This window comes from Heteronotia binoei, chromosome 1 (genome assembly GCF_032191835.1).
Source record: "Heteronotia binoei isolate CCM8104 ecotype False Entrance Well chromosome 1, APGP_CSIRO_Hbin_v1, whole genome shotgun sequence".
NCBI classification, from domain to species: Eukaryota; Metazoa; Chordata; class Lepidosauria; order Squamata; family Gekkonidae; genus Heteronotia; species Heteronotia binoei.
Genome location: NC_083223.1, coordinates 280,597,870 through 280,611,788, shown reverse-complemented (window position 1 = coordinate 280,611,788; position 13,919 = coordinate 280,597,870). Strand labels below are relative to the sequence as shown.

The window sequence follows — 13,919 nt, the reverse complement described above, 5'->3', positions numbered from 1 at the left end:
TTAACATAGTTTCTTTAACCACTTCCTCCTCAAGCTTAATTTGCATCATATAATTATAAACCTTCTTAATAGCTTTTTCCTGTCTTGTGGCTATTATTATGTCAAAATCAAAATTCTCTTTAGTAAAGCCTGACACTTTATCTTTATTATACTTTGATAATATTTGCGTCATTACCCACCAGTACATTATAACTCCCCTCGCTTCCAAATCTTCCTTCTTTCTAATTTTGCTATTTTCATCCAATAACTCTACATATCTGATCACCCTTCTGGAAAGCCATAATTGAGGCAAGATTGATGCTTCTGCTGGAGATAGCCACCTAGGCGTTTTGTCATATATTTTTCTCTTAATTTTGGTCCAAACTTCAAAAAGAGACTTACGTATTAAGTGATTTTTAAAATAGTTTTGTGGTTTTTCAATGTACCATAAATTTGCATGCCAACCTGCCTGCAAATCAAATCCTTCTAGGGCTAGTAAACGACTGTCATCCAAGATTACCCACTCCTTTAACCACACGGTTGTGCATGCTAAATGATAAATCTCATAATCGGGAAGGCCCAGACCTCCGTTCTCTTTTTTATCTGTTAGAATCTTCCATCTAACCCTGGGTTTCTTTCCCTGCCATATAAAGATTCTTGTCATTTGATTTAACTTAGTAAAAAAAACCTTCCTGACTGCAAAATTTGCCATTTGAAATAAAAATAAAACTTTGGGCAATATATTCATTTTAAGTAACGCAGCTCTACCCATTAGTGAAAGTCTCAAGTTACTCCATTTTTTTAACAATAAATCTATTTCTTCCTTATTACCTCATTTAGGACTTCCAAGGATAAAATAAATAATAGCGGAGAGAGGGGACAGCCTTGCCTTGTGCCCTTAGTGAGAATTATCTCTTCAGTCAGATCTCCATTTACTATTATTTTAGCGAATTGTTTATCATAGATTGCTCGAATGTTATTTATAAAAATATCTCCAAAATTCGACTTCTTTAAAAGTTCGATCATGAAATTCCAATCCAAATTATCGAACGCTTTTTCTGCGTCGAGAAATAGAAGCGCTAATTGTTTGTCCCTGTTAAACTCAAAATATTCTAAAACATTTAAGAGCATCCGAATATTTGTTCTCATATACCTTCTTGGTAGAAACCCAGTTTGGTCAGGATGAATGACTACTCTCAAAATCTTCTTTAGTCTGTTGGCCAATACCGCTGTAAATAATTTGTAGTCTATATTAAGCAGGGATATTGGACGATAGTTCCTAATATCATCCGTTTCTTTTTCGGGTTTAGGGATAAGGACAACATTACTATACTTCCAGGATTCTGGAATTTTGGCCGAAAACCACACCTCATCCGTTAGATTTTTAAAGACATCTATAAGATTTTCTTTAAAAGTTATATAATATTCTGGAGGAATGCCATCAGGACCTGCAGCCTTGTTTCTTTTTAGTTTGGTCCAAACTTCTTCAATTTCGCACATCGTTATCGGATCACTTAAAGAACTCCTCTGATCCTCCGTTAACTTTATCTTCGCTTTATTCAACAAATATTCTTCTTGTTTTGCCTTATTTTTCTCACTCTTAGTATACAAATTCTCATAATAGTCTCGAATTATTGTCTTCATTTCTTCCAAAACAGATGTGTGTTTTCCATTTTTATCTCTCAAAACTTTTATCACTTTCTTTTCTCTTTTTTTCCTAACTCTATATGCAAGCCATTTACCAGGTTTATTTGCATTCTCAAAAAATTGTGATCTGGAATAAGCTATCTTTCTTTCCATCTCCTCTAAAAAAAATTAAATGAATCTTATGTTGGAGATTTTTTATTTCAGTCCTAATTTTCTGTAGTGACGGATTTATCTTTAATTGTTTTTCTTTTGTTTTGACTAAATCTGTCCATTTCGTCAAAATTCTACTCTCCTCTCGCCGTTTATCTGCACTATAACTGATAACTAAGGGGATTGGACACAATTATAGAGATGGTACATTCCTCCCATTCATTGAAATTCTCATATCTCACCTTCCTTTCATAAAAGGAAGTCAAGGTGGCTCAAGAAAGAAAAGAAAAGGCAGACAGACCTGGGCAGAGCTATTCCACCTGGTGGGCACAGGGAGCCTCTGACTCTTGGGGCAGCACTGAGCGCTGAAAGCCAGTTCCTAGGGGCCAGTAATCATGGGGAAATGTGGCTTCTGTGCCCAGGCTTATAGGGGCACTGGGCAGGCCCTGCGGGGAATAGGATGCTGAGGTAGGAATGAGAGGCTGTGGTCTGGTACCCCAGGAGATCAGGGGGAGGCCTTAGCTTGACGCTGATATTACCCTGGCTTCTCCAGAAACGCTCAAGTGATGTCTGGTTTTTGGTTGAATGTGATGGTGACATGTCATGTGATGTCATTTCCAGTCCCTTTTCCCACCACTAGACCTGACCTAAAGGCCCAGCCAGCAGGAGAATGGGATTCCTGGGCTTTTGGTCTGATCCAGCAGGGATGCTGTGACCTTTGAACTCCAGAGTTCATAGGGCACATTCAAGTCTCACAGAAGCCTGAAATATGTTGGTGGCCTTTGTCACCCCTGAGGCTCATGCGTACTTCTCTTCTGCCTCTCCCAGAATTGAGTAAAAGAATGTGTTGCGTGTACGCAGGGCAAGGTTTCAGCCTCCTGGGAAGGGAGTGTGTGAAGAGGGGAACAAACCAGCCAATGGAATAGGAAGTCACGACTGACACCCTTCCTTGTTTCATCTTTCTCCTTCCTTCTTTCTCCTTCCTCCACAGGTAGCGGAGAGATGCTGTTGAGTCCTCATGTGTTTGGGGGTGTGGAAACAGTCCAGGTAGGGGAGATAAACAGGGAACAGCCTGGGGGGTGGCTTTTGCTCCTGCGGTTTCTACAATGGTCCAGGAGAGAGAGGCTATCCCCAAGTCAAGCCATACATCCTGTACCCTTTAGAGCAGTCCCTTCCAGTGTGCAGTCTCTGAGAACTAAATCTGCTTGTTCTTTCAGCGTCCCTTTTCCTTTGAGGAGGTGTCTGTCCATTTCACTCCAGCAGAATGGGCCCTGCTGGATCCGGGCCAGAGAATTCTCTACAGGGAAGTCATGCAGGAGAACTATTGGAGCATCATCTCTCTGAGTAAGGAAGATCTTCCAGAAGTGCCAAAGTTAGAACTTGGACAGCAGTACATCATTTTGAGGACTTTCCAGCTCCTTGCCCAGTGTTGTGGCCTTCCCCCAAGCCAGATAAGTTGTCCTGGTCAGAGACCAGAGGCAAAGGTGGGGATGAGAGACTGGTATGTAGCAGCTGCATGCCAACAAGCCAGACATGTCCAGGTGCTCACACAAATCCCAGAGCTGCGGGGTGGCTCTGGAACAGCTGTTGGTAGTGAGTGTTGGGCAGCCTGCAGCTCACCAGCCTGTTTGCTGGCTTCTGCAGACTCAGAGCCAGCCATGTGTGGCTCCCTTTCTCCTGAGGAGTCCTCTTCCCTAGGGGACTTTGTGGAGAGCTCAGGCTGGCCCACGACAGAACGCTGGGAAAGACTCTGGGAGGGGCCAGATCCTCATTTCTCTCTCACTAAAATTTACAACACCACCTCTACTCCCCGCGATGGGATTATAAACATCCCCTGGAACTGAGATCAGGAAATGATCCCGTTAAGAACCCAAGCCTGGGTCCCCCTGGGTTACTAGTCTTTGTACCGGAACAGCACCCAGTTCAGTCGGTTCACAAGGAGAGTGGACACAAGTCAAGCAGGGACTTTTAAAACTATATAAAGGTTTATACAGAATGTAAAAACAAGTCATCTACAGTTCTAAAGATTTATGAAGGATGTAAAAACAAGACGTCTGCAGCTCAGAAGAACAAGAAGATATTGGATTTATACCCTGCCCTTCTCTCTGAATCAGAGTCTCAGAACGGCTCACAATATACTTTATATTCTTCCTTCACAACACACACTCTGTAGCTAGGGATGAGAGAGCTCTCACAGAAGCTGCCCTTTCAAAGACAACTCTGCAAGAACTATGGCTAACCCAAGGCCGTTCCAGTAGCTTCAAGTGGAGGAGTGGGGAATCAAACTCGGTTCTCACAGATAAGAGTCCACACACTTAACCACTACACCTATGTTAGCCATTACACCAAACACTTAACCAGTTCAGCAACAGAAAAACTATCTTATGTTCATGAAATGTCTGGCATTAGGTGGTACCTCTCCTTACAGCATATGTATTCCAGCTGTAGCCTAAGTTACTCTACATAGTGCAGTTCATCAGAAGAAAGCAAGAAACATCCAAGTGCACCAGCATGGCATGAGCATAAAGTCTGCATGGCCTCTCTCTGGTCTATACCGGTATTATACTTTCCACCCCTCTAGGATCAGGTGGCTCAAATGAGCCAATCAAGGATCCTCCAAGACGGAATCTTCCTGAGGCTGGTAGCACCATTCCCCTCCCCCTCCATCCTGATTACACAGCGGGATTAATCTCACAGTTAACCCATTACCAGAGTCTTGAGTCTGGCCTTGAAAGAGATAAGGACGTTACCTGCAGGGAGAGTCAAATCACGAACACCTGCAAGGCAGACCAGGCCTCTTAAGAATCCCGTTACGCCTTGCGGGGAAGTGGGGAGCTTTGCCTCACAGATCTTCCCCACTTGTACCAGTTGGAATTATGGGCTATGATCTCGACCACGGTTCCATCCTCCCAGAAGAATTTTTACTCTTGAATTTCTTTCCTTCCCCATATAAGAATGATCTCTCTCTCCCTCTCTATCTGTGTGTGTGTGTGCCAAAGAAGACCGAAGTGTAAGAGAGATGTTGGTGGAGAAAGACAAGAGTCTCGCATCTAAAGAAAGGCTGCAGAGTTTCTCGGGAGGATCCCAAGAACATGTTTCCTTTCCAAAGGAGGTGACTGACAGTGAGTACCCTTCACGGTTATGTCAAGAGAACAGGCGAGGAATAGCCATGGAAATTTCTGATTCACTTCTGAGCAACATTTGGCTTGGTACAGTCCTACAGCCTGCTGGGTAAAGAGGCCTTTTGGGAACTGGGATTTGAAGGGTCAGGAGTTCCTTCTGAGCAAGAGCTGTGGCTCTTGAGGGGATGAGGGATCCTTAAATATAATATATCCTAGGTATGTTGGGGGGGGGGGGGGTTATGTCCAGGAAAGCTGGAGGAGGTGAAAGGGCCATCAATCCTTTCTTCCTAAAGTCACGTGGGTGCTTTGGGATCTTACCTGCTCCCTCAGGCATTAATGGGATCTCTTTATTTCAGCAGAGGATGATCAGAAGAATGAAGAGGGTGATGAACTTGATCAACAGTTGCCAGAAGGAGTTAAGAATGAAGACTTGAGAGAAAACATCAGGAGTCGAGGCAGACCTAAGAGAATGAAAGTCAGGCTTATTGAGAAAAGAGATGTAAGATGGCGTATTGTACATTTTCCAAATCAGAGAATAATGAAGGCAAGTACATCCATTCAATGTGGAAAGTATTTCAAAAGTAGATCGGAGTTCTTTTTGCACCAAAGAACCCACAGAGGCGAGAAACGCTTTAGCCATCTTCAAGAACATAGAAAAAGCCACACAGGGGAGAAACCTTCTGAATGCTCAGAGTGTAAAAAGAGATTCACTCACAGTGGCCATCTTCAAAGGCATCAGAGAACCCACATAGGGGAGAAGCCTTTTGAATGCTCAGAGTGTGGAAAGAGATTCAGTCGGAGCAGCCAACTTCAAATCCATCAGAGAACCCACACAGGGGAGAAGCCTTTTGAATGCTCAGAGTGTGGAAAGAGATTCAGTCAGAGTAGCAGTCTTCAAAGTCATCAGAGAACCCACACAGGGGAGAAACCTTTTGAATGCTCAGAGTGTGGAAAGAGATTCAGTCGGAGCAGCCAACTTCAAAGGCATCAGAGAACCCACACAGGGGAGAAGCCTTTTGAATGCTCAGAGTGTGGAAAGAGATTCAGTTGGAATGGCAGTCTTCAAAGGCATCAGAGAACCCACACAGAGGAGAAATCTTTTGAATGCTCAGAGTGTGGAAAGAGATTCAGTCGGAGTGGCAGTCTTCAAAGGCATCAGAGAACCCACACAGAGGAGAAACCTTTTGAATGCTTAGAGTGTGGAAAGAGATTCAGTGACAGTGGCTATTTTCAAAGCCATCAGAGAATCCACACAGGGGAGAAGCCTTTTGAATGCTCAGAGTGTGGAAAGAGATTCAGTCAGAGTGGTTATCTTCAAAAGCATCAGAGAACCCACACAGGGGACAAACCTTTTGAATGCTCAGAGTGTGGAAAGAGATTCAGTTACAGTGGCCATCTTAAAAGCCATCAGAGAACCCACACAGGGGAGAAGCCTTTTGAATGCTCAGAGTGTGGAAAGAGATTCAGTTGGAGTGGTGATCTTCAAAAGCATCAGAGAACCCACACAGGGGAGAAACCTTTTGAATGCTCAGAGTGTGGAAAGAGATTCAGTTGGAGTGGCGCTCTTCAAAGGCATCAGAGAACCCACACAGGGGAGAAACCTTTTGAATGCTCAGAGTGTGGAAAGAGATTCAGTCAAAGTGCCAGTCTTCAAAGCCATCAGAGAACCCACACAGGGGAGAAGCCATTTGAATGCTCCGAGTGTGGAAAGAGATTCAGTCGGAGTGGCAGTCTTCAAAGGCATCAGAGAACCCACACGGGAGAAACCTTTTGAACGCTCAGAGTGTAAAAAGAGATTCACTCACAGTGGCGATCTTCAAAGGTATCAAAGAACCCACATAGGGGAGCAGCCTTTTGAATGCTCAGAGTGTGGAAAGAGATTCAGTCGGAGTGGCGCTCTTCAAAGGCATCAGAGAACCCACACAGGGGAGAAGCCTTTTGAATGCTCAGAGTGTGGAAAGAGATTCAGTCACAGTGCCAGTCTTCAAAGCCATCAGAGAACCCACACAGGGGATAAACCTTTTGAATGCTCAGAGTGTGGAAAGAGATTCAGTCGAAGTGCCTGTCTTCAAAGCCATCAGAGAACCCACACAGGGGAGAAACCTTTTGAATGCTCAGAGTGTTGAAAGAGATTCAGTCATAGTGCCAGTCTTCAAAGCCGTCAGAGAACCCACACGGGAGAAGCCTTTTGAATGCTCAGAGTGTGGAAAGAGATTCAGTCACAGTGCCAGTCTTCAAAGCCATCAGAGAACCCACACAGGGGAGAAGCCTTTTGAATGCTCAGTGTGTGGAAAGAGATTCAGTCAGAGCGGCCATATTAAAAGTCATCAGAGAGCCCACACAGGGGAGAAACCTTTTGAATGCTCAGAGTGTGGAAAGAGATTAAGTCACATTGAGCATCTTAAAAGTCATCAGAGATCCCACACAGGCGGGAAAACTTGAATGCTCAGAGTGTGGAAAGAGATTCACTCACAGTGGCCATCTTCAAAGCCATCATATAACACACACAAGGGAGAAACCTTTTGAATGCTCAAAGTGTGGAAAGAGATTCAATCAAAGTGGCTATCTTCAAAGGCATCAGAGAACCCACACAGGGGAGAAAACGTTTGAATGCTCAGAGTGTGGAAAGAGATTCAGTTACCATGGCCATCTTAAAAGCCATCAGAGAACCCACACAGGGTAGAAATCTTTTTTTTTTTTTTACTTTAAATTTTTTATTAATTTTTCAACCAAAACCAACAATCAAATACACACTCAACAACAAATACTTACAATGATATACGTACATTATAGTCATGGCATAAATATCATTCATGTTAAGTAGAGCGCCTCTAAACCCTTTGATTGTTTTCCACTGTTACACATTTCACCCATGTTTATAGTACATTATCATTCAATAAATAACCTATAATTTGTAATATAAAAGAATCTTCAATAATATGAAAAATTAATATACTTTTTTTGAATATATTTTTCAAAATCTTCTTCTAAATTTATATAGTTAAAGAAAGGAAACCATTTCTCAATAAAGTTATTGTTCTTCTGTTGTATGTCTAATACTCTTATTTGTATAGCTAATTTATCTAGAGCTGCTACTTCCCACACTTTGGTCAACCATTGCTGTTTGTTAGGGGACACATCTCGTTTCCAATATTGGGCAATCAAGAGCTTTGCTGCCATCAACAAAAGAGTTGCTAATTCTTTCTTCAACTGAGAAAGTTTTATATTAGGCCAGTAATTTAAAAGAAAGGATTCTGGTGTAAAGGGAATGTCTCCCTCTATGATGTTGTCTACTATGGGTTTAATTTCCCCCCAAAATTTATTGATTTCCGGGCACAGCCACCAACAATGCAGAAATGACCCTTCCTGCTTACAGTTCTTCCAGCATTCAGGAGTAGGCTTTATATGTGCTAAAAAAAGCTTTTTAGGTGTCAAATACCACCTTGAAAAAAGTTTATAGTTTATAAAATTCAATGGGAATACCATCCCTACCTGGGGCTTTGTTGTTTTTAATGTGTTTTAGGGTATTGGATAATTCGACTTGTGTTATTTCCTGTTCCAGGTAGGATATATGTTCAGAAGATATTTTTATATTGTAATTTATAGAAGTGAGATATTCTTTAATTTTATTGCGGTCTGGATTCTCTGATTTATAGAGCTGTTGGTAGAAATTCTGAAATATTTGAATTATTTCACTAGATTTAGTAACCAGGGACCCTTGCTGATTTTGCATGTTATGGATAAGGTGGGATACCTTTCTTTGTGTAGTCCTTTGCTTAAGCAACTTTATTGATTTTGGCGTTTTAGTGAAATATTTTTGACTAAGTATCATTAGGTTTTTTTGTATTTGGGAGGTTTCTAACAAATCTAGCTTTTTACGTTCCTGTTCTAATGTTCTTAACAGTCTTTTCCCTCCCTTTTTAGCATATTGTAGTTCTAGATGTTTAATTCTACTTGTGATTTCTAGTAGTAATGATTGCCTTTCCCTTTTATATGTGGATGCCATTGCAATTAACTGCCCTCTTATGACTGCTTTAAAAGCGTCCCACAACGTTTCCTGTGATACATCTTTAGTAGTGTTAAATTTAAAGTACTCTTGTATTGCTGCTGTTATTTTTTTACATATCGATTCATCCTGTAATAATAGTTTGTTTAATTTCCAATAGTATCCTTGGGTATCCTCATTTTGAGTAGAAAGTATCCCTGTGACCCACGAATGGTCCGAGACCACCCGTGGGCTTATATCCGCTTCTTGCATCTGATTGGCTAACTTTTTACTTACTAGGAGATAGTCAATTCTTGTGTGAATTTGGTGTACTGTAGAATAATAGGTGTATTGTTTTACTCCCGGATTTAGTGAACGCCAAATATCCACCAGATTAAATGAATCTAATATATTCGATAAACCTGTTGATTTTGCTACCTTTTTCCCTGGTTTGTGCGTCTTGTCTAGTTTGGGATCGCTTATGTAATTTAGATCTGCACCAATTACAGTTTCTCCTACCTGGAATTCAGTTAGTAGTTGAAGCGTTGTTCTAATAAAGTCTTTCTGATTAACATTTGGGGCATATAAAGATGCTATCGTTAGTGGCTGGCCATCCAATTCTCCTCTAACAAAAATATAATGGCCTCTAGGGTCTGCTTTTATTTTTTGACACTGAAATGGAACCGATTTTGAAAACAAAATTGCCACTCCCCTAGATTTTGAGGTCCCTGCCGCCAAATAACTCTGGTTAAACCAATTTGAAGACAGTAATCTTCCATTTGTATTCTTTAGATGTGTCTCCTGTAGACAAACTATATTTGCTCTATCTCTCTGCATAGTGTTGAGAAGTCTTTTACGTTTTACAGTGTTGTTGAGGCCTCTACAATTCCAACTAAGGAGCTTATATGCATGTACCATCTTTTAATTTAATTAAACAAACAAAAACAAAAAAAGGGAAAGAAAAAATCAATGGTGTCACAACACAACACCACTTAACAAACTACAACAAGAACAAGAAATCCTAAACGTAATTCCCCTAATTAGGGAAGCTTTTCAGAGACTCCTCCCCTTCTACTAAACAAGAATAGGGTGAGAAGATAATAAACGAAAAAAGAAAGCTATTACAATGCTTTCTTGTCTGAAAAGACTAACCTTCTCTCTAAACATTCACAGCCACTGGGGGGCGTTGTTCAAATCTTCACTTATACAGAATCCAAAACTCTTTTCCTTAAATATAATGTAAACGTTTTCCTAGGAAAACCATAAGAACTAAATATCTTTCAATCAACACTAAAGTACAAAATAGACCCTTCCTTCCTTCCCTTTCTGGAAAATTTTTTAGCAGGCTAGTTTATATACCATTTTACAAAACAAAGAAAAGTGACTGTTAACTTTCAGTCACATAAAATTTCCAACCTAATCAATCTTACCTCATACAGAAATTTAAATTCTATCTAAAATTTAATAAATAATATAAATGTAGTCTTATATTAGACAGTGAAACATTTTTCTCCAAGTAATTTGAGATTTTCCTCAACCTCAAAATAAATTTTTTAAACGCACTATTTCAAACTCATAAATCATAAAATATTTCTAAATACTCAACCAAATTTCATTATACATTACGTAACATAACACAAGTACACTTTTGCGTACATAAGGTTTCCTTTAGCTGTAGTTCCCTTATTAACCATTCTAAATATTTTACAAAAGAAATTATTCATAACTATCACTAACTATTTGTACCTCTACAATATCTAAATATATCAGTTTTTTATTATCATCAAAAATGAACTTATAACCAGCAATATTTAAAACTCATTAATTTTGTAATCAGTGTTCCAGTAAATTAGTCTTGTCTCATATCAGTTGTATTATTTGTGTAGATTTCAAAAGTATAAATAAATTTCCATTAATTTATAATAACTCCTAAATATCATCAGCAGTCAAATTCATTAGTTTTATATCTATTCAATACTAAATTAATTTTACCTCTTATATCAATCAAGACCTCTATTAAAATTGAGAAAAAAACAATAATCACTATTCATTAACTATATGACATATAAGGGCTTCAGTATGTCTGTTCATATTAACCTCATTCAAATCAGTCAAGATGTTGCTGCCCTCTTGTGGTTTTGTGTGCCATTACATTGAGTCAAGTTACAGTTCGTGTTTGCTGGTCGTCTGAAGCCAGTAAAAAAGGCGGGAAAGTCTTCTTTTCCTGTTTTTACAGCTTATCTCAATCAAGACCTTCTTTAAGACTAAAGAGTTATAGGGAACAAAAATTTGTTAACAGTAGTTTTAACATACAAAATATACTCAGGATTTGCACAAAACATAAATATTACTCATTCTAAATCACTCTCTAAAAACTTTTTAAACTACCTATAATACCTCAAGGTATATAAAAATTGCAATGTTCTATCCATAAGGAACCTGGCAACGAAACAATGCCATTTTCTTGCTTTTTAACCCATTGTTAGTTTAAGATGCAACAGGAGTTAGTTGTTCTGATCCGGGAAAAAGGGCTTGCAACTCTTCCGCCTCCCTTTTGGACAGTTTAATGCTCAAGTTGCTTACAAGTAATTTTCCTGTTTCTAGGTCCGATGCTTTGAAAAGTGCACCTCCTTTGTAGACTAAGATATCAGAGATAGGGCTCCACCGAAATCGTATGTTCTCATTATACAGCTTAGCTGCAAAGAATTTTAAACTTCTCCTTTTTTCTAATGCCTCTGCCGGCAGATCTAATAGCACTAGCACTTTTTGACCCTCATAGTTTAAGGCACCTTTTTTTCTGGCTTCCTGGAGTATTTTGGCTCTGATTGAAGGATTCACAAATTGGACCAACACATCTCTTGGCTTTCCATTCCGCGCCGGGGCCAACGGACCTAAACGTATGGCTCTTGCAATAGCTGGGCCTGCACCATTTTCTTGAGGTACTACCCCTGTCAGCCATTTAACGATGAGATTTGCAATGCCCGTCTTTTCTTCCGCCCCCTCCTTAATCCCTCTAAATTTCAGGTGGAGGGCTCTCCAACGGTTTTCCAAAGTTATAATTCTAGTAGTGAGCAGAGACTCTTTAACTTTTATTTGTTTTATTTCGGATTGCATAGCCAGCAAGGCTTCTGCAGTTTGCTCTGCCATTTTGGCAGTTACTTCCAGCTCGCTTGCTATTTCCTCTACTTTTTTGTTAACTGGGGCCAGAAGACTCTCCACAGTCTCTTTAAAATAGACATGAATATCTTCTTTTAGTTGTAAAAGGTCTTTTCTGCATAAAGGGGCTTCTTCATTATTTAGCTGGGCAGTAACGGGTGAGTTTTGCCCTGGTGCCATATTAAGCTCTGTCAGCACAGACTGATCTTCTAGGCCCGGAGAGAGATTTGGGGAAAAGAAATTTCTTACCGACGGCGATGTCTCTGAAGCTGCCTTCGCTTTTGTTTTTGGAGTTTCTTTAGCCTTCACTTTTGTTTTTAAGGATTTTCCCATCTGGGAGCGAATTCAGAGCCTGCGACTTGGCTATAGGGCCCAGATTTTGTTGGGAAGGTGGAGGAGCTGTTCTAAAACACGTCCACCATTGCTCAGCGACGCTCCGCCCCCCCTAGTCCAACACTTTTAACCGCCACACCACACTCCAGGGTAGAAATCTTTTGAATACTCAGAGTGTACAAAGATTCAGTCAGAGTGGCCGTCTTCAAAAGCATCAGAGAACCCACACAGGGGAGAAACCTTTTGAATGCTCAGAGTGCGGAAAGAGATAAAGTCACATTGGCCATCTTAAAAGCCATCAGAGAGCCCACACAGGCGAGAAAACTTTTGAATTCTCAGTGTCTAAAATGAGATTCCGTCAGAGTGGCCATCTTAAAAACCATCAGAATCCCCACACAGGGGAGTAACCTTTTGAATGCTCAGAGTATGGAAAGGGATTCAGCATGGCGGTCTTTGAAATCTAAGAATCCAGAGAATTAGAAATCATGGAACATCTTAGTTCATTGAAAGACTTCTTGAAAACATGAATCTACACAGAATTTTGGCCCTCAGCAGACAGACATGTTAAAAATAGGCTATTGAAGGAGCTTGAGCCATATTTGAAGCCCTCAAGTACATCCCACTATCCCACATGGTGTTAACGAAATGTCTAACCTTTCCAGGCAACTGGCAACTCATGATTAAGTGTTACGTTATGAGCAGGAGAAAATAAAACTCATTTACGGGAGGGTCATAGCTCCTTAAAGAGATGATTATTTGTTTCATGTAAATGAGACGTTTTGTTTCCGGTGGATCTTCTTCGTGGTCTCTGTGCATTCACACCCATGGGATAGTGTGCCTGCGCCGTTCCCGAATCGGTACCTGAAAAGCCCAGGATTTTTCCGCGCTCGGCGCCAATGGGCATGCGCAGGCGTCCCAGTGCGCATGCCCACCGTTGCCGGTGCGGGGATCCCGCCAGTTCCTTTCTGACCGCCGCGCTGAAGGGTTTACCTTTCGTCTTCCCGGTCGGTGAGATTTTTGGCTTTGCCTTTTCTCGTTGTATTAGCCCGTTTATTGTTTTGTTAGTGTAGATAGATAGAATAGTTAGTTAGTTAGTAAAAAAAAACAAAAAACAATAGTTGTGTGTGTGTTTGTCGGATTACCCTTCGGGGTTCTCCTTCTGTTGTTTTCTCCCGTTTTTTTCCTTTCAGAGGACTCTGAGTGGGTTTTTCTTTGCGACTTTCGTCTATGGACAGTCACTGAGGGTTTTTCAAGCGCTGCCGTGCTTGCGGGAAGAAGATCGCCCCTCCGGACGGCCACTCCTTGTGCTTACTGTGTTTGGGAGAAGCGCATCGCGTGGAGGCCTGCCCGCATTGCCTTCGCTTTTCCAAACAAACAAGGAAAAACCGAGCGGCTCGGCTGTCGGCAGCGTTGACCGAATCGGCGCTTCGCCCGCAAAATTCGGCATCGGCCGCATCGGCATCGGCGCTTCGCCCGCAAAGTTCGGCATCGACCGCGTCGGCATCGAAGATGGCGGACACCCCGGCCCAGGAGCTCACATTGGCTGA

General features: G+C 41.2%; 1 protein-coding gene across 1 annotated transcript in view; it reads left to right on the top strand.

Annotated features, from left to right (window-relative positions):
* LOC132586964 (zinc finger protein 213-like) overlaps window positions 1-13,919 on the top strand; it is a 24,045-nt gene extending 10,126 nt beyond the window's left edge. Inside the window, exons 4-8 of the mRNA XM_060259169.1 lie at window positions 2,768-2,823; window positions 2,994-3,120; window positions 4,776-4,898; window positions 5,258-5,557; window positions 13,651-13,919. Coding sequence (XP_060115152.1) covers window positions 2,768-2,823; window positions 2,994-3,120; window positions 4,776-4,898; window positions 5,258-5,557; window positions 13,651-13,919 — 875 coding nt within the window. The remainder of the gene's footprint in view (window positions 1-2,767; window positions 2,824-2,993; window positions 3,121-4,775; window positions 4,899-5,257; window positions 5,558-13,650) is intronic.